At 42.6% G+C, this 20766-nt stretch overlaps 1 protein-coding gene across 5 annotated transcripts in view; it reads left to right on the top strand.

Moving 5' to 3' along the window:
- The window catches only part of ZNF514 (zinc finger protein 514), a 15421-nt gene extending 4346 nt beyond the window's left edge, over positions 1-11075 (top strand). The window contains exons 2-5 of one of the 5 annotated variants that reach the window (XM_049652200.1): positions 762-850; positions 5896-6022; positions 6361-6444; positions 8672-11075. In XM_049652200.1, the coding sequence (XP_049508157.1) occupies positions 762-850; positions 5896-6022; positions 6361-6444; positions 8672-9351 (980 nt within the window). In that variant the 3' untranslated portion in view covers positions 9352-11075. Of the gene's footprint in view, positions 1-761; positions 851-5895; positions 6023-6360; positions 6445-8365 lie in introns of all 5 variants that reach the window. The other 4 variants (XM_049652196.1, XM_049652197.1, XM_049652198.1 and 1 more) reach the window with 4 other exon arrangements.
- The last annotated feature ends 9691 nt before the right edge of the window (positions 11076-20766 follow it).

The following is a 20766-nucleotide window of genomic DNA, read 5'->3' as shown; positions in this document are numbered from 1 at the left end:
AATGCAGACTCTCAGGCCCTCCCCCACATACACTGAATCAGAGTCTGTTTAACAAGGTCCCCCAGAATCCATACACACATTAACGTTTGAGATGTGCTGACCTATGCTATGCTATGCTGCCTGCCATTTCCATGCTTTTGTTGTTGCTAGCTATGATAACTTCTTTGGCATGGTTGCGGCTAGTGTTTTGTTTGTTTTCAGGCTTTGAAAATAGTATGATATAAAAACCCTATTATAGTGGGACTTAAAAAGTATGCTTGCAGAGACCTATGCTTGGGAACTTCTCAGGGAGAACTGACCTTTGAGCTGGGTTCCCAAGGATGAGGGGAAAGGTGTAACTTCTTTCCCTTAAAGTGTATATATTTCTTGGCCTTGCCCTGGGCCTTGTTTTGTGTTCTTAATCTCATACCATAGGCTATATTTAAAGTTCCTTGAAAGTCTTCTCCATGTTTATATTTTTAAAAGGCCTAGTAGAGGAGATGCCCAGTAAGTAACTCTCCAGTGGAGTGGCTGGAATTTGGTGGTACTTCAGTTACCTGAAGCCTGCTGTGGCCTTTAGACAGGAGAGGTGGGGGAGGGTTTGTGCAATTCTGTCTCCTGTAGGATAGCTAGAGGCTGCCCGTCAGCTCCCTTTGACCCAGCTCTGTCCCCAGAACCACTGAGGTGACACACTGACTCTTCAGGGGTTTCCAGCTTGGGGAATCTGGGAGCTGCAAAGGCCATAAGGTTAGCCTTCCTTATGGCTCCTTTTACCTTCTTAGTTCTCCCTTCTCAGGACCCTGCTCTTTCTCCAGAGAGATACCCAGGAGAAAAGGGAACAGCCAGTTTATTCCTGAAAGCCAGGCCCCAGGTGAGTTGGGGTTCTCTTCATTATTCCTCAAATGATTGGACTATAATGTATTCGCCTCCTTTTCTCTGGAGCCTCTTTGTTCGCTCAAGGGAACTGACCCCAATTCCTGCTCTGCTGGAGGCTGAACCCATCAAGGTGGATGCTGGCCTCCCTGTCCCTTTCTAGGGCCCCCTCCTCTCCGCTCAGTATGTACTCACACAGATCCTTTGGTTTATTTCTGTCATGAGCACTGCAGTGAGTACCAAGTAATGTGAGGGAGCCCTGAACTTGAAGGAGTGTCACTACCACAGAAGGGGCGGGGGGGGGGGGGGGGGACTCTGGTACCCAGGACGCAGCCCCAGTCACAGTAAGGTTGTGCATGGTTTGATGACAGATGGAAGTGGCACAGATAGGCCTTTCCATCAGGGTGTAGTAAAAGAACAGTGAGCCTGGCGAGGTTCGGGAAGACTCATGGAGAAAAGGGGGCAAGGACATTCTGAGGGTATGGACAGGTGGGGAGGCCGTTTGAGGCTGTGTGCCTGTTCAGATGTTATCTTCCTGGATTAGTGAGAAGATAGACTTAACTTACCTCCTGGCTGGAACACTCACCTAACTTCTCTATGCATTGGGTTTGCAGTTGTGAAATGAGGGTGGTAATCATGTTAATGATAATGGTGGGGCGCCTGGGTGGCTCATTCGGTCAAGTGTCCAACTTCAGCTCAGGTCATGGTCTCATGGTTTGTGAGTTCGAGCCCGACGTCGTGCTCTGTGCTGACAGCTCAGAGCCTGGAGCCTGTTTCGGATTCTGCGTCTTCCTCTCTGCTCCTCCCCTGCTCACGCTTTGTCTCTCTCTCTCAAAAATAAATAAACATTAAAAAAAAAATTTTTTTTTAAATCATGTTAATGATAATGGTGAAAATAGTAATAGCCATTATGTACTGAGAACCAAATATGTATCAGGAGCCGTTCTACACAATTTACTTACACTAACTCATTTCATCTTTCAAACATTCTTATTTTGAAGAATGGCAACTGAGGCACAGAGAGGTAACTGAGAAAAGCAAGAGAGATAAAGTCACTTGTTCGTGGTTATCTAGCACATAAGGAAGGCATCCTGGTTTCAGATCCAGGTTGTCTGGCTCTAAGATCTTAACCACTCAATAACGCAGTTACCTCATATCATTGCTGGAGTCTTCTGGTAAATGGTAATTCCTAGTCAGCTTCGGTTGTGAGGGGGTAAACGGGGTAATGGTGACCGACTCCAGAATTGGATTCAGGTTTGGCTATAGTAGGCTGGATGTGGAGAAAATCAAGTGGAAGGCTGTGGATGCCAGGCTGCCTCATTTCCTAGCAGCCAAGGTGGTAGTTTCGTGTATTATAGCCTAATGATAGACATTTGTATTTAATTTTCTAGCCAGTGGGGGAAACCCCCACCAATAGAGGATTCTCACAGATAACTAGTAGGATAATAAATCGAGTTTCAACCTCTTTGGCCTTAATGTACACCATTCAGAGGTATATCAGAGAGCTTAATCTAGGAATGTCGTAGGAATGATGGCCCGTAGATCTCAATGGCTCATAGTAACAAAGGTGTATTTCTTCTTTATGTTACGAATCACTGGTGGGCCAGCTCTGACTCCTCCACACCCTCTTTGCTCTGGGATTCATGCTGAAAGATCAAGTCTGCTCTGGGATGTTGTTATGTGGCAGGGAAAAGTACAGTGTCAGAACCAGGAGATGGTTCTTCTGGCTTCTGCCCACAACTCATTGGCCGAAGCAAGTCATGTGGCCAAGCCTAATGTCAGTGAGGTGGGAAGTATAAATAGGCCTTCCATAGTGTGGGGCATCAGGGGAGGGGCAGTAAATACTTTGAACAAATAATTAGTCTGCCACTGTCTGTTTTCTTACAAATATTCGCTTCCCTCCCTCCACACACAATCTCTCCCCAAGAGAGATAACCCAAAACCTCTATTTAGTTACCTACTAAGAGCATTAAGGTCAAAGTCTTGGATGGTGTGATGGCCTCAACATCAGGTCTGGATGTTTTTCCTCCGGATCTGGAGACCTCTGAACCTATGATGTGAAAGGACAAATTGCCTGAATCCATATATCCAGTACAGTGGAATAATGCAGACAGGATAACCACAAGATAACCACAATTAAGAGTCCGGAAAGGGGAAGCATGGGAGGAGCCCAGCAATCTCAGGTCTGCAGCAGCTATGAAATTCCTCTGGGCAGACTTGGTGAGAAACGCTGACCTTGGGACCGGGAAGTCTTCCGGTTATGCCCTGCTTCTGCTACCTGGATGGAGCTCCTCAGGCCAGTGCTCTCCTTAGCTCTTGGCTCTGCCCCCAAGTTCCTTCTGCAGTACCCTCCTTGGTCACCTATGAAATGATATTGGAGAATAAACTCACTTGAGGGCTAAGCAACTTTTTCATCCTACTTGAGTAAGTTGATGGCCCAAGGATTTTTTCAAGTCATGAACATTCGGCGTAACTCTTGAAAAGGTCATCAGCTTTTTATGTATTTGTTTTCTGTCACTCCCATGTGTCAGCAATTTTACCCACAGTTCTTTTTTGTGGAACTCTTGGGGGTTTTCTTGAGAAAGCCATTCCTTTAGTCACTAAGCACTTCAGCTGCCCTGAAAGGATTTACTGGCAGCCATCTGAAATTATTCAGAGGTTTAAACAAAAGGTTTGACGACCACACTCTTTGGTCCTTCCGTTAGGTTGTTAACCATCCTTTGTCACGTAAAAGCCTTATCTATATTGTCTTTGACCAACTGGGAACCAGAATTGGTTAAATCTCCAACTCTGTAAGTTTACAATTTCTGGATCCTTTCTTTTGCCTTCCATTTTTATTTTGCAAACTAGCCAACTCTTGAGCTCATTTCTTTTTCTTGAGATATTTTGTCAACTTCTGCCAATAACAATCACCTCACACTACTGATGTTCCAGCCTCTTCTCACAGCACCACAAATTCATTCTTACATTGTTTGTCTTTCCAGTTATTGCAGACAACTGTTTTAGCACACAGTTCACCACCAAATTACATGGGTTGCCATAGCATCAGTAACTTTCTTTACTTCTGGCTCTAAGCCAAAGTCACATATTTTAGGCTTTTTGTGATGGCAGAACCCTGCTTTAAGCACTAGTTGTTTTTTTTTTTTTTTTAATGAGTCAGTTTAGGCTAGTTATGCTATATTAAGAACAGCAAAACTTCAAAGACTTCTATCATCAAAGGTTTATTTTTTGCCTGTATTACATGTTTCACATTCTGTTTGTGAAAAGCAGATTATGTGACTACACTTAGGTCAGTGGAACAGGAAATTCAATCCTACAGGGAGAGCCAGTGAATATTTTGAATAAATAATATAATCTATCAAAAGGGGTTATTAGAAGTGAGTTTTCCATATCTGATTATTTTGGACGGACTTATGTTAATGTAAAATTTTTACTTTGACTTATTCTATGGAATCAATGTCTAAATGGGATTTCTAAACATATTTTGGGAAAAGTATAGGAGTTTATGCTACATTTATCTGCATTTTAGTTCATGGTATGTGAATTATCATACAGTGTAAGTCAAATGGGAGGTTATCTAGTTGCTGTTATAGAGGGTGACAGGATACTTCTGGTTGGGATCCACAGAGTGGTTGTCCCTTGTGGAGACCTGGGATCCAGGGTCTGTCAATTTTGCACATTCAGGAATTGAATGAATAGGAATAGAAAAGTGATTAGGCTTTGGGGGAGAGGATTCATGGCAATCAAACTCATAAAAGACTTAACGATTCATTATAAGGCTACTTGGTACACTATCACTGAACTGTGTGCTGGGGTGGGGTGGGGGTAAATTATAAATCCCAAATTATTTGATTTGGATTTAGTGAAAATTGTCATTAAAATCATAGGTCACAAGTTTCAAAAATAGAAGACTATTGATACTAGTGCGTTTGAGAATGCAAAGCGTATAGCCTGTTATTTCTAGTTGATTCTAATTAAGTGCAACTAAGTTGAGGGTAGAACTTGTAGAAAATGAAGGAAATGGATTCATTTGTCTCCCTTCCTAAGCAGAATGTCTCTGTAAGGCTGATTCTCTTGAGACCCTGATTATATTTCCTTTTTTTTTTTTTTAACTTGTTTTATTTTTTATTTTTTATTTTTTTAAAATTTACATCCAAATTAGTTAGCATATGGTGCAACAATGATTTCAGGAGTAGATTCCTTAGTGCCCCTTACCCATTTAGCCCATCCCCCCTCCCACACTCCCTCCAGTAACCCTCTGTTTGTTCTCCATATTTATGAGTCTCTTCTGTTTTGTCCCCCTCCCTGTTTTTATATTATTTTTGTTTCCCTTCCCTTATGTTCATCTGTTTTGTCTCTTAAAGTCCTCATAGGAGTGAAGTCATATGATATTTGTCTTTCTCTGACTGACTAATTTCACTTAGCATAATACCCTCCAGTTCCATCCACGTAGTTGCAAATGGCAAGATTTCATTCTTTTTGATTGCCAAGTGATACTCCATTGTATATATATACCACCTCTTTATCCATTCATCCATCGATGGACATTTGGGCTCTTTCCATACTTTGGCTATTGTTGATAGTGCTGCTATAAACATGGGGGTGCATGTGCCCCTTTGAAACAGCCCACCTGTATCCCTTGGATAAATGCCTAGCAGTGCAATTGCTGGGTTGTAGGGTAGTTGTATTTTTAGTTTTTTGGGGAACCTTCATACTGTTTTCCAGAGTGGCTGCACCAGCTTGCATTCCCACCAACAATGCAAAAGAGATCCTCTTTCTGACCCTGATTATATTTCTAAGCAGTGTGACTAAAGTAATGACAAGAGTGGGCACTTACTACTTCCAAGTAGTAAGGAAGATACATTTCCTGAAGCAGCTTAAAATATTTTTGAGATGACAAAATCCCAAACTGGGCATTGGGATAGCTAGGAACTCGTGGAATCCCTTCTACATCCTAAGGTTCTACTCAGACGCTCATCCTCTCTTCTTCCTGGGGCTGTTAGTGTGCTCCCTAAGGATACAGCAGTGTCTTCTGTGTTTCAGGATCTGATGACATTCAAGGATGTGGCTGTGGAATTCACCCAGTGGGAATGGGGGCAGCTGGATCCTGCTCAGAAGGACCTGTACAGGGAAGTGATGCTGGAGAACTTCAAGAACTTAGCCTCTCTGGGTGAGCTCAGCTCCTCCAAAGCCTAAAGCCTGCCCATCAGGCCTGCCATCTTTATTTCATTGTTGTTTAAAAGCTTGGGGTTTCTAGGCCTGTTGGCTGAGTTTTGCCCTGGGGTTCTGGAATCAGACATTTACATTTTCTCTGGAGTCCTCATTCTTCATTCGTAGGAAAAGTCTTGCTCGCTATGAAACCATAATAAGAAGTTTCATGATTCTGCTCCTAATATTTTACAATGCCTTGTATGCTTTCCACACCTATTTCTCCCCCAGAAAGACCTAGGGCTAAAGCCTTGGCCTTTAACATACCCAGTCATGATCCTTTTCTTTCTCTACCATCAGGGCTTCCAGTATCTAAACCACATGTGATCTGCCAGTTGGAGGAAGGGGAAGAGCCCTGTGTGGTAGAGGGAGAAATCTCAACAGGTGAGTGAGTGAGACCTAAGCAGCATCACACGTAGTAAGGATCAGCCCTGGGTAGGAAGTTGCCCTGAAACCTTGGTTAGGGGACCATCCTCTGAGAGGTGAGGCTACTTGTCAGAAGCCCTCCACCCACTACAGTATTTTGAAAAATTTTTTTAATGTTTATTTATTTTTGAGAGACAGAGTGCAAGTGGGGGAGGGGCAGAGAGAGAGGGAGACACAGAATCTGAAGCAGTCTCCAGGCTCTGAGCCATCAGCATAGAGCCCGACACAGGGCTTGAACTCATGAGCTGTGAGATCATGACCTGAGCTGAAGTTTGACACTTAACCGACTGAGCCACCAGGTACCCCAACAGTATTTTGAATACTATTAGGCTTTTGTAATTATCTCTAGTGTCAGAAGAAGAGATGTTCATTTTCTTCTCTAGCACTTAAGCTGCAAGTTGGGGAGGGACAGAGAGAGAGAGGGAGAGAGAGAATCCCAAGCAGGCTCCCCACCAACAGCACAGAGCCCAATGTGGGGCTCAATCTCATGAACCATGAGATCATGACCTGAGCCAAAGTCAAGAGTTGGATGGTTAACCGACTGAGCCACCCAGGTGCTCCTTTCTTGTTCTTTTTCTGATTGGGAGCAAGGGTCTGACATCTGGATCTGGTCTCAAGATAAATATCTGTCCACTTACAGTGCTCTACAAATATGGCTGTGCTTCAGAATCTCTCCGGGAACTTGTTGAAACATCCAGATCCCCAGGGGTCACACAAGACCCACTGACTCAGAATCTAGCCTTTGGGAGCACTGGCATCACTAGTCATTTACCTTTTCAGACACTTTATTATTATTGTATTCATTTTCTATTGTTGCTGAAACAAATTGCCACAAACTTAAAGACTTTAAACTTATTAGTTTAGACTTTAGACTTATTAGTTAGTAGTTCATAGGTCAGAAGTCTGGCATGGGTCTCACACAAGATGTCAGCAGAGGTGTTCCTTTCTGGAGTGGCTAGGGTAGAATCTGCTTTCTGGTTATTTGAGTTGTTAGCAGAACCAGTTTCTTGCAGTTGTGAAACCGAGATCCTTGTTTTCTTGCTGGCTATAAACTGAGGAATGGTAACAGTTTCTAGAGACTGCTACATTCCTTGGCTCTTGGTGCCCTTTCTCCACCATCAAAGACAGAAATGGTGGGCTGAGTCCTTCTCACACCACATCTCTCTGGCCCAGCCATGAAATGCTCTCTGATTTGAAGGATGCGGGTGATTGCATTGGTCCTGTCTGAATAATCTAGGATAATCTCCCCATCTAAAGGTTTGGGCCCTTAATCACATCCGCAAAGTCCCTTTAGCCATGTAAGGCATTTTTTTCTTCTTGTGCCATGTAAGGCACATATTTACAAGTTCTTGGGATTAGGGCATGGATGTCTTTGAGGGAGAATTAATCTTCCTGTCACAATTATATATAGTAATATAAACTGAAGTGCTGAGGGGACCTTGTGAGGGCATCTTCCTACCCTCTTCTCATCTTTACGATCTTTGGACTTACCTTGTGTACTGGAATCCAAACACTATTTTTTCAGGTTTTCCTAATCTCCATTCACTTGCTTATCACTTATTCTTGGTAACTCCAAAACCTCAGACATATACCATTCTTGAAAGAAACTGTACACATCTCAGATGATATTATTATTATTATCATTATTTTGAGGTGAAAGAATTCACCTGAGGCAGACAAAGGAGATAGAAGTTTATTGAATACACTGCAAGGAAGCAGTGGGCAGGACAGCAAAGGAGAGGCGACAGCAAAGGAGAGGCTGTCTGCCTCAGATATTAATTTAAAGCTTCATGATCTTACTACATCCGTTATAGGATTTTACTTCCTCTTCGCCCATGGAACAGTTAATACAAGCATATCTCTTTTTCCCCCCACCCAGATTGGGAGAAAAGGCCTAAAGCCAAGGAATCAAGACTAAATCAGGATATTTCCAAAGAGGAATTATTCCCCATAGCATCAGTAGAAAAACACATCAGAGATGAACTCTCCTTCTGCACACTGAAAGCAAATTGTGGTTGTGATGACCAGTTAGAGATACATCCAAAAAAACTGGAGAGACATCCGAAAGAAATGTCAGTCACTCACAAATCTACTACCACCCTTAGGATAGATCGTGAATGGAGTGATTTTGGGAGAAGTTTAGACTTAAGATCAGTCCTTTTTAACCAACACAATGTTCCCGTAGGAGAAGGATCTTATAAATCGGACACAGAATTCAGACAGACTTCAGGAAGAAGTAACTCCCGGAGAACCCATCCAGGGAAGAAGCCTTGTAAATGTAATGAATGTGGGAAGTCTTTCCATTTCCAGTCAGAACTTAGGCGCCATCAGAGATGTCACACTGGAGAAAAGCCCTATGAATGCAGTGAATGTGGGAGAGCCTTTGGTCATATTTCATCCCTTATTAAACATCAGAGAACTCATACTGGAGAAAAGCCCTATGAATGCAGCGAGTGTGGGAGAGCCTTCAGCCAGAGTTCATCTCTTGTTCTACATTATAGATTTCATACTGGAGAGAAACCTTACAAATGTAATGAATGTGGAAGAGCCTTTGGTCATACTTCATCCCTTATTAAACATCAGAGAACTCATACTGGAGAAAAGCCCTATGAATGCAGGGAATGTGGGAGAACCTTCAGCCAGAGTTCATCTCTCATTGTACATTATAGATTTCATACTGGAGAGAAACCTTACAAATGTAATAAATGTGGGAGAGCCTTCAGCCAGAGTTCATCTCTCACTCAACATTATAGATTTCATACTGGAGAGAAACCCTACAAATGTAATGAATGTGGGAGAGCCTTTGCTCATACTGCATCCCTTATTAAACATCAGAAAAGTCATGCTGGAAAAAAGGCTGTATGAATTCAGTGAACGTAGGAAGGCTTTCAGCTGGAGTACACACATGAGTCACATTACGCACATTGGCGAGAGCTCCTATAAGTGTAACTTATGTGCAACGACTTGGTTGGAAGACATCTTATTTAACATCAGACAGTGCACGCTAAAGAGACGCTCTATCAATGTTAAGAGAGAAGCTGGGCTTTGAATCACACTATCAAACAGCAGAGAATCCATCCTAGTGAGAAACCAAGTATGTGTGATGGATTTGGAAAGGCTTTCGTCAGAGGATACCCATTATTCAACGTCAGACAGTTTCTACTGGCCAGAAGCCTTATCCATGCAATGAATATGGCACAGCTTTCAGTCACATATTGTTCAATCAATCAATCAATCAATCAACCAGTAAGTAAATAAACATCAGATAACTCATACTGGAGAGCAACTACAAGTGTGGTAAAAGCCATCTGTGATACTTCTTCCTTTACTAAGCACCAAGAACACATATAAAAGGGAAGCCCCCTGAAAGCAGTAAATGTGGGAAGGTCTATCAGAGCTCATCTCTTCAAAAGAATCAGAGAATCATTCTTGAGAAAAACACTATGGAAATGGTGAATGTGGGAGTGCCTTTAGCCAAACCTCTTTCCTTTATAAACATCAGTGAACTCACCCTACTAGTTAGAAATCCTGGGAATGTAATGCATGTGGAAAAGCCTTGGGCAGATTTTTCCACCCATTTTGCACATCAGAGAATGTGTACTAGAGTGACTCTTTGAATTTGGTGAAACTAGGAAAACCCACTAGTATAGTTCGGGCCTCAGCATACATTAAGGCTTCACTCCGTAGAGAAACCTGGGAACTTAATGGATGTGGGGAAAATTCCTTTCAGACTTGAGATTCCTAAAACAAGAGCTGAAAGGAATCTGAGAAATCACCTAGTCTGGTGATTTTCTACCTGGTAGGGGCTCTTTGTAACTGCAATGTGCTTTGCCTCCCCATTCGGTGAGCGGAGGGAGGTGTTACCATGTGGGCAAAGAGAATGGCGGCTGGCTGAGTGAGGTGGAGAGCCACCAGTGACTTAGCCCAACCATAGTTTAGAGCTAAGGAAACTGATCTTCTGGAAGTGCCATGCCGTGGGCTGGGCCTTGTTCCTTCTGGTTCACAGCTGTGGTTTTGAGATGAAGAGACTGAAGATCTTCCTGTACAAAACTCCCGTGCGCTCATTACACGTTGCCTTTCTCTAAGAGGCAATGGAGTGGTATTTTTAAAGTTTGAGCAAAAAGCAATTTTTGTTAGATCATTATGCTACTAGATTTGGGATTTTCAAAATAAAATAAAAAATTTTTAAACATTAAAATCATTAAATATGGATATTGTATAAAAAAATCAAAACTTCAAAAACATTATTCCAAGTGAAAGTAGCCAGATGCCAGATACCATCTGTGTAGTTCCTTTTATAGGAAATGTCCAGAAATGGCAAGTCTTCAGAGGCAAAGTACATTCCTGATTTCCTGGTGCTGGGAGAGGTAATTGGGAGTGAATGCACATGTTACAAAGAATATTATTGGAGTGAGGCAAATGTCCTAAAACTGGATTATGGTGACGGTTGAACAGTTTGGTAAATATACTAAAAATCATTGAATTGTGCACAGAATATGGGTGAAATTTATGGTATGTAAAATACACCTGAATAAAAACTGTTTTTTAAAAATCTCAAATATACAAATACACCAACTATTGCTAAACTACTTTTCCTGTCTTGTCTGTTACTTCGGTGTGTCTGTGTATGTTTATTTTCTGAAATAGTTACCCCTAAGCTTACTGAGTCTCAAGTTCATATCATGTTGCCTCTGAAATTTATATGGAAAAACCAAAAGCAGGAGCTGGCATAGACCAGAATAGTCTTGACTACAAGATTAGCTTAAACTAAAAACAGTCCTTTAACCATTTTAATTCCAGATTAGGAAGCTGAGCCCAGACATCAGGGGATCAGTTCAAAGTGGGTCCATGCAGACAGGCAGGACTAGGGGTCCAACAAGCTGGCTAAGACAGAGGGGTGCAGGCAGATAGGATGAACAGGAGGCATCTGGACAGCTGAGATCAGAATGCCAGTCTAGGAACCTAGGAATCATGGAAATTGCTTCCCAGAGAGCCAGGTTGCACAGGAAAGAAAGAGCAAATTTATTATATTAGTAATAGCTTAGTTTGCTCCATCCGTTCTCCCAATGCCCTTCTCTAACCCCAACCTAAGTCCCTTTATATACCTGTATACCTGCGACTTTATAGCTTTTTTTGCTTAACGTCTGTCCCTCCTGTGTATCTTTGCAATGTTAACCATTATCAGTGTGCACCCATTGCCTCATCTGAAAACCTTTGTGAAGAGGACATTTAATGCCAAACTGAGTGAGGATCTATCTTCACTCAATTTGGCATTAAATGTCCTCTTTGCTCTGCCTTAACCTCCTGCTGCTCCTGACAAAACCTCTAGTACAGACAAACTAGTTAGCTTGTCATACCTCAGACATGCCTCCACACTCCCCTGCCTGTTCCACCAGGCTGGGATGCCCCCTTCACTTATCTGAAGCCTGATAATCGGTCATAACCCTGTTCAAACACCCCCCTCCTCAGGGAAGAATTCTCTTGAACATTGATGTGAAGTCATAGCTTACTGATTTGCAATTGTAAAAGCATTTGTGTTTGCTTAAGGTTTTTAAAAACAAAAAGTATCTTGTCTTGGGATAGTTCTTACTACTGTTTTGATCTATTTAAATTACTGGTTGTTTATCAGTTTCCCACTTTCTTGTCTCCTGAACCAGATTATCAGCTGCTTCGGGTAATTTCTCATACTTCCTCTCAAATGAGCAGACAGTAGGTCATTACTAACCATGTGTTAATTTGAAAAACTTGTATTACCCACTTTTTCTCACTGCTTCTGACTTTTAAAAAGTATTTTACTGTTCAGATATGCCACATTAAAAATATTTATTTATTTATTTTAAGTGATCTCTACACCCAGTGTGGGGCTTGAACTCATGACCCTGTGATTAAGAGTCGCGTGCTCTTCGGACTGAGTCAGCCAGGTGCCCCTGACTTCACACTTTTGTACTAGATGAAAAACGCCTAGAAAACTACCAGTTAAATATTTTCTTCGAAAAATACAATGTTGCTTCCTGTAATTATTTTTCAATTCAAGTATAGATTGGCGTTGTTCCATCTTTTGGAGGTGGGTTGGTATGTGTGTACATAAAAACTCATTGCTATTTGTAGCACTACAATGACTTAACACACCAACTGCCCAGAATCAGGCCAAACTTCACAGGTTAAAGACACAGTACTCCACAAGACTGTTCCACTTCAGCCATAAATTTGGGGGTCCCTAGGCTACTCTTCTGACCAGCTGGCTACAAATTTGGGAGTTGCCACACTTTTTAGGCTTGATAATTCTCTAGAGCAAGTCTCAGGACTCTGGAAAGGGCTATATTATGATAACTTTATTATAGCAAAAAGATACAAATCAAAAGCACCCTAAGGAAGAGGCACATAGATTGAGGTCTGGGAGCATCTCGAATGTGAGGCTTTCTTCTTCCCCAGGAACACATCACCTGCGGGCATATGTGTAACTACGCAGAGTACTGCCAAGCAGGGAAGCTCGCCCGACCTTCCTTGTCCAAAGTCTTCACTGGCGTTTCATTATGTTGTCATGGTTGGTTGACCACACAGTTGAACTCAAGCTTCAGTGCCCCTTCCCTCCTTGGAGGCCGGGCTGATATCACATGGCTCAAAATTCCAATTCCAACCACAAGGTTGGTCTTTCTGACTTGGTCAGCCCTCACCCTGAATCATCTAATTAGCATAAACTAGGGGTAACTAAGAGTCCCCTCATTAGCATAAACTATCAGGTGTGGTCTCAAGACCTGCTATGAATAACAAAGACACATCAGAAAATTCCAAGGATTGAGGAGTTACCTCCCAGGAAGCAGGGACAAAGACCAGCCAAGTTCTTTATGACACAAGCACACACATTCAAGTGGATGTGAAAACGTGAAAATGCTTCAATTCTTTTTTTCTTTTTTTCTCCCTTCGTAAGTGTACTCTTTAATCCCCATCACCTATTTCCCCCATTCCCCCATCTCCCCCTCTAGTAACCACCAGTTTGTTCTCTACAGATAAGAGTCTGTTTTTTGGTTTCTCTTTTTTTCCCCCTTTGCTTGTTTGTTTTTGTTTCTTAAATTCTACATGAGTGAGTTCATGTGGTATTTGTCTTTCTCTGACTTCTTTCTCTTAGTATTATATTCTCTAGCTCCATCTATGTTTTTGCAAATGGCAAGGTTTCATTCTTTTTTTGTGGCTGAAAAATACATTGCACACACACACACACCCTGCATCTTCTTTATCCATTCATCTATTGATGGGCTCTTGGGCTGCTTTCATAGTTTGGCTATTGTAAATAATGCTGCAGTAAATAATGCATGTATCCCTTTTAATTAGTGGGTTTTTTTTTTTTTGGGGGGGGGGGGGTAAATACCCAGGAGCGTGATTACTGATTATAGGGTAGTTGTATATTTCTTTTAAGTTTATTTATTTAGTTTGAGACAGAGACCAAGGGAGAGCGAGTGGGGGGAAGGGCAGAGAGAGAGGGAGACAGAGAATCCCAAGCAGGGTCTGCAGTCGGGTAGAGCTGCAGTCGTGTAGAGTCGTGTAGAGCTCGACTTGGGGCTTGATCCCACGTTTCACTGAGCCACCCAGGTGCCCCTATTTTTAATTCGTTTGAGGAACCTCAATACTGTTTTCCACAGTGTCTGTGATATTATTTGGGGTCTGGGAGCAAACAGTCAAGAAAGAATTTTTGAGATGTTTTCACTGCAAAAAGGTGGTTTTACAAAGCATGGGGACAGGACCTGTGGGCAGAAAAAGCTGCACTGGGATTGTGCGGAGTTTTAGTAATGGACCTTCTTTCTTCTTCAATTCCCAAGGACTGTCCCCTGGAATGCCTTTTTTTTTTTTTTTTTTTAACGTTTATTTATTTTTGAGACGGAGAGAGACAGAGCATGAACAGGGGAGGGTCAGAGAGAGGGAGACACAGAATCTGAAACAGGCTCCAGGCTCAGAGCTGTCAGCACAGAGCCCGACGCGGGGCTCGAACTCACGGACCGCGAGATCATGACCTGAGCCGAAGTCGGACGCTTAACCGACTGAGCCACCCAGGCGCCCCCCTTGGAATGCCTTTTAACCCACTGGGAACAATTTGGATTGCAAAATTTAAGAAAGGACTTATCCTATGGTGCCTGGGTGGCTCAGTTGGTTATGCATCCCACTCTTGGTTTCAGCTCAAATCATGATCTCACAATTCATGAGTTCAAGCCCCACATCGGGCTCTGCGCCGGCAGTGGGGATCCTGCTTGGGGTTCTCTCTCATCCCCTTTCTCAATCTCTCTGGAAGAATAAAAAGAAATGACTCATCTCCTGTAACACTGCATGATCTCAGTATGACCTATCAGATATCTGCTGCAGGAAATAGGGCAAATGGATGGAGGTACACTATGTCCAGGCCTTCATGGCTCTAAATCAGGACTCAGACCTAAAGACCTCTTGCAGAATGTGTCTGGCCACTTAGCCAGGCCAATAAACTCTCTCCTGACATATTGGAAAATGTTCTAAATAGGCCTCCTTCTAAACCCAGGTTGCTGGAGGAAACAGAGGCCATTCCTAATTAAGGGGATGGTAACCCTCTCACTGTTCCCTCCTAATAGATGTGGGGGCTTCTTCTCATTCATTTCCCAGCTCCATGGCGATAATTAGAGCCAACTGTGATTAGTCTGCCTTGGGATGGGGACTTTAAGGAATATTCCTAGGCAGCTGCTGAAACTCCTTTTGTTTTGGGAAAGTACCTTGTATTCTCCAGCCCAACGTGGACTGCATATTTCCACTTTGGTGGAAAAAAGACAACCACAAAAATATGGTATCTGCTCACCTGTATGAGCTGATGAGGTTTAGAACCGGGAACTCTCTTTCTCTGCCTTCTGGCAGCACATCACTTCTCCCACTCCTCCCGTTTCTGCACCACCTTGGGTGTGGCCTACATAACTGGTTCCTAGAGCATCCTCTGGCCTCTAGCACCAATGGCTCCTCCTCCTCCCCTCGATGTCCAGGAGCAAAGAGCACCCCTCAGACTTATCATTGCTCACTTTAGATATCCCCCCTGGTGCCCCAAGTAAAACAAACAACAACCAAAAAAACAAAACAAAACAAAACAAAAAAAAACCCAACCCAAAAAACTGACAATGGGGAACAAATCTTAAGTGGACCCGAGTGGAACATAATTCAATATTCAAAGTAATTGAAACTTTTATTCTACCAAGGATTACTGAAGGTTTAATAAGCTTGTGTTATCTCTGTTGTAATTTGTTAACAAAAAGATGACTTAAAATGATGGTTGGGGCACCTGGGTGGTCAGTTAAGTGTCCAACTCTTGATTTGGGCTCAGGTCATGATCCCAGGGTTATGGGATTGAGCCCTGCTTTGGGCTCCGTGCTGAGCATGGAACCTGCTTGGGATTCTTTACCCCCCACTCTTGTGCACGTGCTCTCTCTCTCTCAATCTCTCTCAAAAAACGATGGCTAATTCTATTTCAAAGTTTTCATGGATAATTGTTAACTTTAAAGTTTTGCTTGGATGATAGATTGAATTAAGTTCATTGAACATCCTTCCTTAGAGATTCCTTAGAGATTTATGCTATCTCTAATATATAATTGAAAGTATATAATCAGCCATTCCTCATGGCCCCGACGTAGCTCTTTCTGCCCATTGGTCCTGTCCCTGTGCTTTAATAAAATTACCTTTCTGCACCAAAGATGTCTCAATTCTTTCTTGACCTTTCGCTCAGAACCTCATTTCCACATCATTTTGGTTTCCAACATGGGGCCCAAATCCTCTCATCTGGACTTTGAACTGTGGTGCAAACTTGGTGAGTACTTTCTCTTCTCTTTCTTTAATTTCAGGGGCTTTTCAAGGAGTATGGTTTTATTGGAATACTTGTATGTCAATTTCTCAGGCTGCAATCCTCTAGCCTGCGGCTACTCTATGGGGAGGAGAAAGCCTGTCTTTTGGCTGGAAATTAGTGCCTTGGTCAGAATGGTAAAAAGACCCAGAAACTTGATGTCCTCTTTTTCATTGGACTTCTAGGTCTTTTCCAAATAGGAGAAACTGCTAAAGCACTGACAACTGAACACAGGTTTGTACTTTTGGCTTCTTACTGCAGAAAAACTAACGATATTTGAGTCTGCTGGTAATACGCTTTATGCTTAATTGATTTGTAAGTTTGCCATCTAAAGAATTCTGGTATAACAGTTCACAATTTGTTGCTACTTAGTTTTCACTGGAGACTAAGGTTTCTAAGAGTTCAAAATTCTGCTAAGTGTAATTAAGACTGATGAAAATAAAGGAAGCAACTCTGTATGTAGGAAAGTAGATGTGTAAGAAGGATATAAGGAATGGAAATACATTTTTGTTGAATTAAAAGAAAGTAATTTTGTCCATAATTAGACTGGTTGTTTGGAGAGAAATGGCTTGGGACAAAATCTAAATGCAAAGTAAAGTTGTAGAAGGTTTGTGAAGGAGACCTTTGGAAAGGAATTTTATGTGTGGTCAAGACAGACTAAGGTTGAAATGAATGGATTTTATTTTATTTTATTTTTTTATTTTTTGAGAGAGCAAGTGAACATGTAAGTGGGGGAGGGGGCGGAGGGAGACAGAGAGAGAATCCTGAGGCGGCTCTATGCTCATTGCAGAGCCCGATGCTAGGCTTGATCTCATGACCCTGGGATCATGACCTGAGCTGAAATCAAGAGTCAGATGCTCCATCAATCGACTAAGCCATGCAGGTGCCCCTGAAATGAATGGATTTTAAAAATACACTAGTATAAAATTAAAATTCTACTTCCAAAAATGCCTGCTAGGGCAGATGTCAAGCAGATGTCAAAGTGACTAGAGGTCTCCCTCAAATGAAATTGCTGTTGATCACTGTCCTACCATAAAGGCCCTGTAGGAGGGTTGCTAGCTCCCCCCCCCCCCCTTCTCTACTGTATCCTACAAATGGGTGCTGGTGAATGGACTGAAATATCATGCCATGCTGTGACAAACATCCCATTTTAAACCCATGGAAAACATTAGAAAAGATTTACAAGAGGAATTTATCCAATTTGGTAATTTAAGTAGTTAGTAGAGGACATTGACAGAAAACCCTCAAGATAGAAATCCATCACGGTCTAAGCGGCTTTCCAACACAGGAAGTCTTTTATAGCCAATTTCCCTAGGAAACAGTCCCCAGTTGGGTTTTAATTCAATTGGGTATGGGTTTTGGTGGGCTCCAAGCAGAGGTCTCACAGCCAGAAGAGGCTAGACCAGAGATGTGAAGGGGATCACATTAGACCAATGAGGAGGAAACCTCACACATGAGTCTTAAGATTGGCAACCATGCTAGTGACTTAGGTGGCTGTCCCATGCCCAAGACAGACAACTTTGTATAAGGACAGGAATAAGAAGAGGTCTGTCGGCTCCAGACCCCCATCACTCTAAAACCTCATCACATAGACTCAGACATGACCAGACAGCTTTAAGGAACTAAGGCTGACTTTACGAAATATGGAGCCATAAAGCCCCTTGGAAATGCTGGCCTTATAGAGGCCAGCATTATATATTATAGAGTGCCCAGCAACCTTATCGGGTGAGTAAAGAAAGCCACTTTCTGGCAGGTGCAGGAACGTCAGGATGTTCCGGGGGGGTCTTCACGAAGAGGAATTTGCCCAAATCTATAGGTATTGCAGGCTTATCTGATGGCAAGTATGTGGCTTGGCTTCTGGCCTACAGAGGCTACTAATATTAGATTCATTATGAAAAGTTCCAGCAAAGCAGATTTTAAAAGATCTGGATGTCAATTGCTATTCTTACTGAGCTTATATAAATAATCCGGCTAAATTTGTTAAAATTGGTCTTGTTTTTCAAATGAATTAGTCTTGATTTGGCTATCTCTGGAAATATGGGTGATTTTAGAGAGAAAAATTATGTTTCAATAACACATCTTGGTGGATGTTAAATTCTAGTTGATTTTTGAATGTTTGTTGTTTGCCTAAGCTAGACAGCTTGAGGTAAACTTCAGAGAAATTGCCATCATAGCTCATATATCAACAATCTTCTTGCTTGTTATTCTGTAGGGATAAAGAAGGACCCCATGGGCACGTGATTTTTAAAAAATATTTTGAATGTTTACTTATTTTTGAGAGACACAGAGACAGAGTGTGAGTGGGGGAAGGGCAGAGAGAGAAGGAGACACAGAACCCGAAGCATGTTTCAGGTTCTGAGCTATCAGCACAGCTCCAGGCTCTGAGCGTCAGCACAGAGTCTGACATGGGGCTATAACCCACAAACCATGAGATCATGACCTGAGCCGAAGTCAGATGCCTAACCATGACTGAGGCACTCTGGGCATATGATTATTTAAACAGCTGGAAAATAGGATGGATTCCTCAACAATTGTATAACTCAGCTATCACCTTGACCAATTCTGTGTGGCTGGGATGACAAATTTGTTCCTTAAAAGCCAGAATGTATCCCACTCCATGGGGTTAATTATGGACTTGTGGAGATAATGGGTAACCCCACTTTCCTTATGCTTTTAGATTGGATGATGCACTTGGGGCCCTACTTGTCTATTCTAAAGTCTTGTCTATTCCTAGACAAGTCTTGCCCCACTTGTCAGTGATTCCTTGTAATTAAGATATTGTTAAGGCTAGACCTCAAAGAGCGCTTCTTGATGGTTTTATCCCTTAGCCATATTTGTCCTAGGAACTACCGCTATTGATGTGAAATTGCAAATAGTGCTTTAGCCAAGCATACAACAGCCCTCCTGGTGGAAGGAGCCTCAAAACTCACTGTGGGACAGTTCCTGTTAGTAATGATTTCACATCAGGTCCAAAGTGTTTTAGAAACTAAAGGCCACCAATGGATGATGGGAGTGGAGGGTTCTTACTAAATGCCAGGCTATGCTTTTAGACACACCTGAAGTGGTCCTTAAGACCCATCAGAACGTAATCCCAGTTACCCTTATGCCTGGACCTGACCATCATACTTCTATAAAGCACAGCTGTTCAGAGGTTATTGATCTTGTTTATTCTAGCTGATCAGACTTAAAACATTCTCCTATTGATGATGCAGATGATGATTTACTGACCGCAGTAGTTTCATGAAAAGGGGGATATAAAAAGCTGGGGACACAACAGTCAGACTCAGACTGTTGAGCCAAAGCACTCCCAGTAAATACATCTGCCCAAAAAGCAGAGTTAATAGCGCTCACTCGTGCTTTACAATTGGCAAAGAGCCTCAAATGCATGGGGCAATCTGGAGACAGAGAGAGAGACAGAGAGAGACACACACAGAGAGAGAGAGAGAGAGAGAGAGGGCTGTTATCAAATCATAACTCTCCTATTAAATATGGACCTGAAATAATAGCTGTCTTAGAGGCTGTGCATGAACCTAAAGAGGTGGCTGTAATTCACCTGGGAGGCATCAAAAGGGAGGGTCTATAGAATCTAAAGGAAATAACGGACTATGCAGCCAAGCAAGCTGCACAAAGTCTACAAATATTAAGTCTCATACCAGTCCCAACACCAATAAAAGATACATCCCCAGTATCTTCAGAGCAAGAAATTCACATAGCCCAGGAACGAGGATATTCAAAAAATGCACAGGACTTGATTGTTAATAATGAGGGAGAAAGAACAGGTGAAGCAACCGTGTCAGTCTTAGTTTTTGAACTCTAACTTGTCACTATTTTTGTTTTTCTGTGTTTGAAAAATTTCATACTAAATTTGAAAATCAAAGGTCGGCCTGAGCAGGAATACTAGCTTCTTACAAGAAGTCCGTGTCTTCAATCCGTCTACATACTTGGGTAATGCGGGCAGGCCCAGATGGTATGAAGCCACGAGTGGGGCTCGTGAAAAACCATAGCATAGGTCTAGGTTACGAGCGTGTGACCAAACGTTAGAATCAGAACACACAAATGCGTGTGAAGTCCAAGGTAACAAGGTAACAGAAGTGCTTAAATAAATCTAACCAACTTCCAAGCTTTACTGAAGTTGGGTATGAACACTTTACACTCCTGGTCTTATTCACCTATTAGTTCTAAGCCTCCTGGAGACATCAACCTTGGACCTTCACGTAGACCCTTTTCGCGCTCGTCTGTACCTCGCACTTCTTGCTGCGAACCGCCCACAGCACCAACTCACTGCGCCGGAGCCACCCGCCGCCTTCTCGGTTGCGCCCCCACCGGCAGCCAGCCCAAGCCCCGCCCCCGGGTCTTAATGCGAGGACCCTCAGCGGGGCTGTCCGCGGCGGCGCCGTACTCATTTCTATCCTGTTACCGGTGCAGACCATCTCTCACCTCGG

Source organism: Panthera uncia, assembly GCF_023721935.1.
Source record: "Panthera uncia isolate 11264 chromosome A3 unlocalized genomic scaffold, Puncia_PCG_1.0 HiC_scaffold_12, whole genome shotgun sequence".
In the NCBI taxonomy this organism is placed as follows: Eukaryota; Metazoa; Chordata; class Mammalia; order Carnivora; family Felidae; genus Panthera; species Panthera uncia.
Note: the sequence above shows the minus strand (reverse complement) of the source record. Positions and strands in the feature narration are given on the sequence as shown.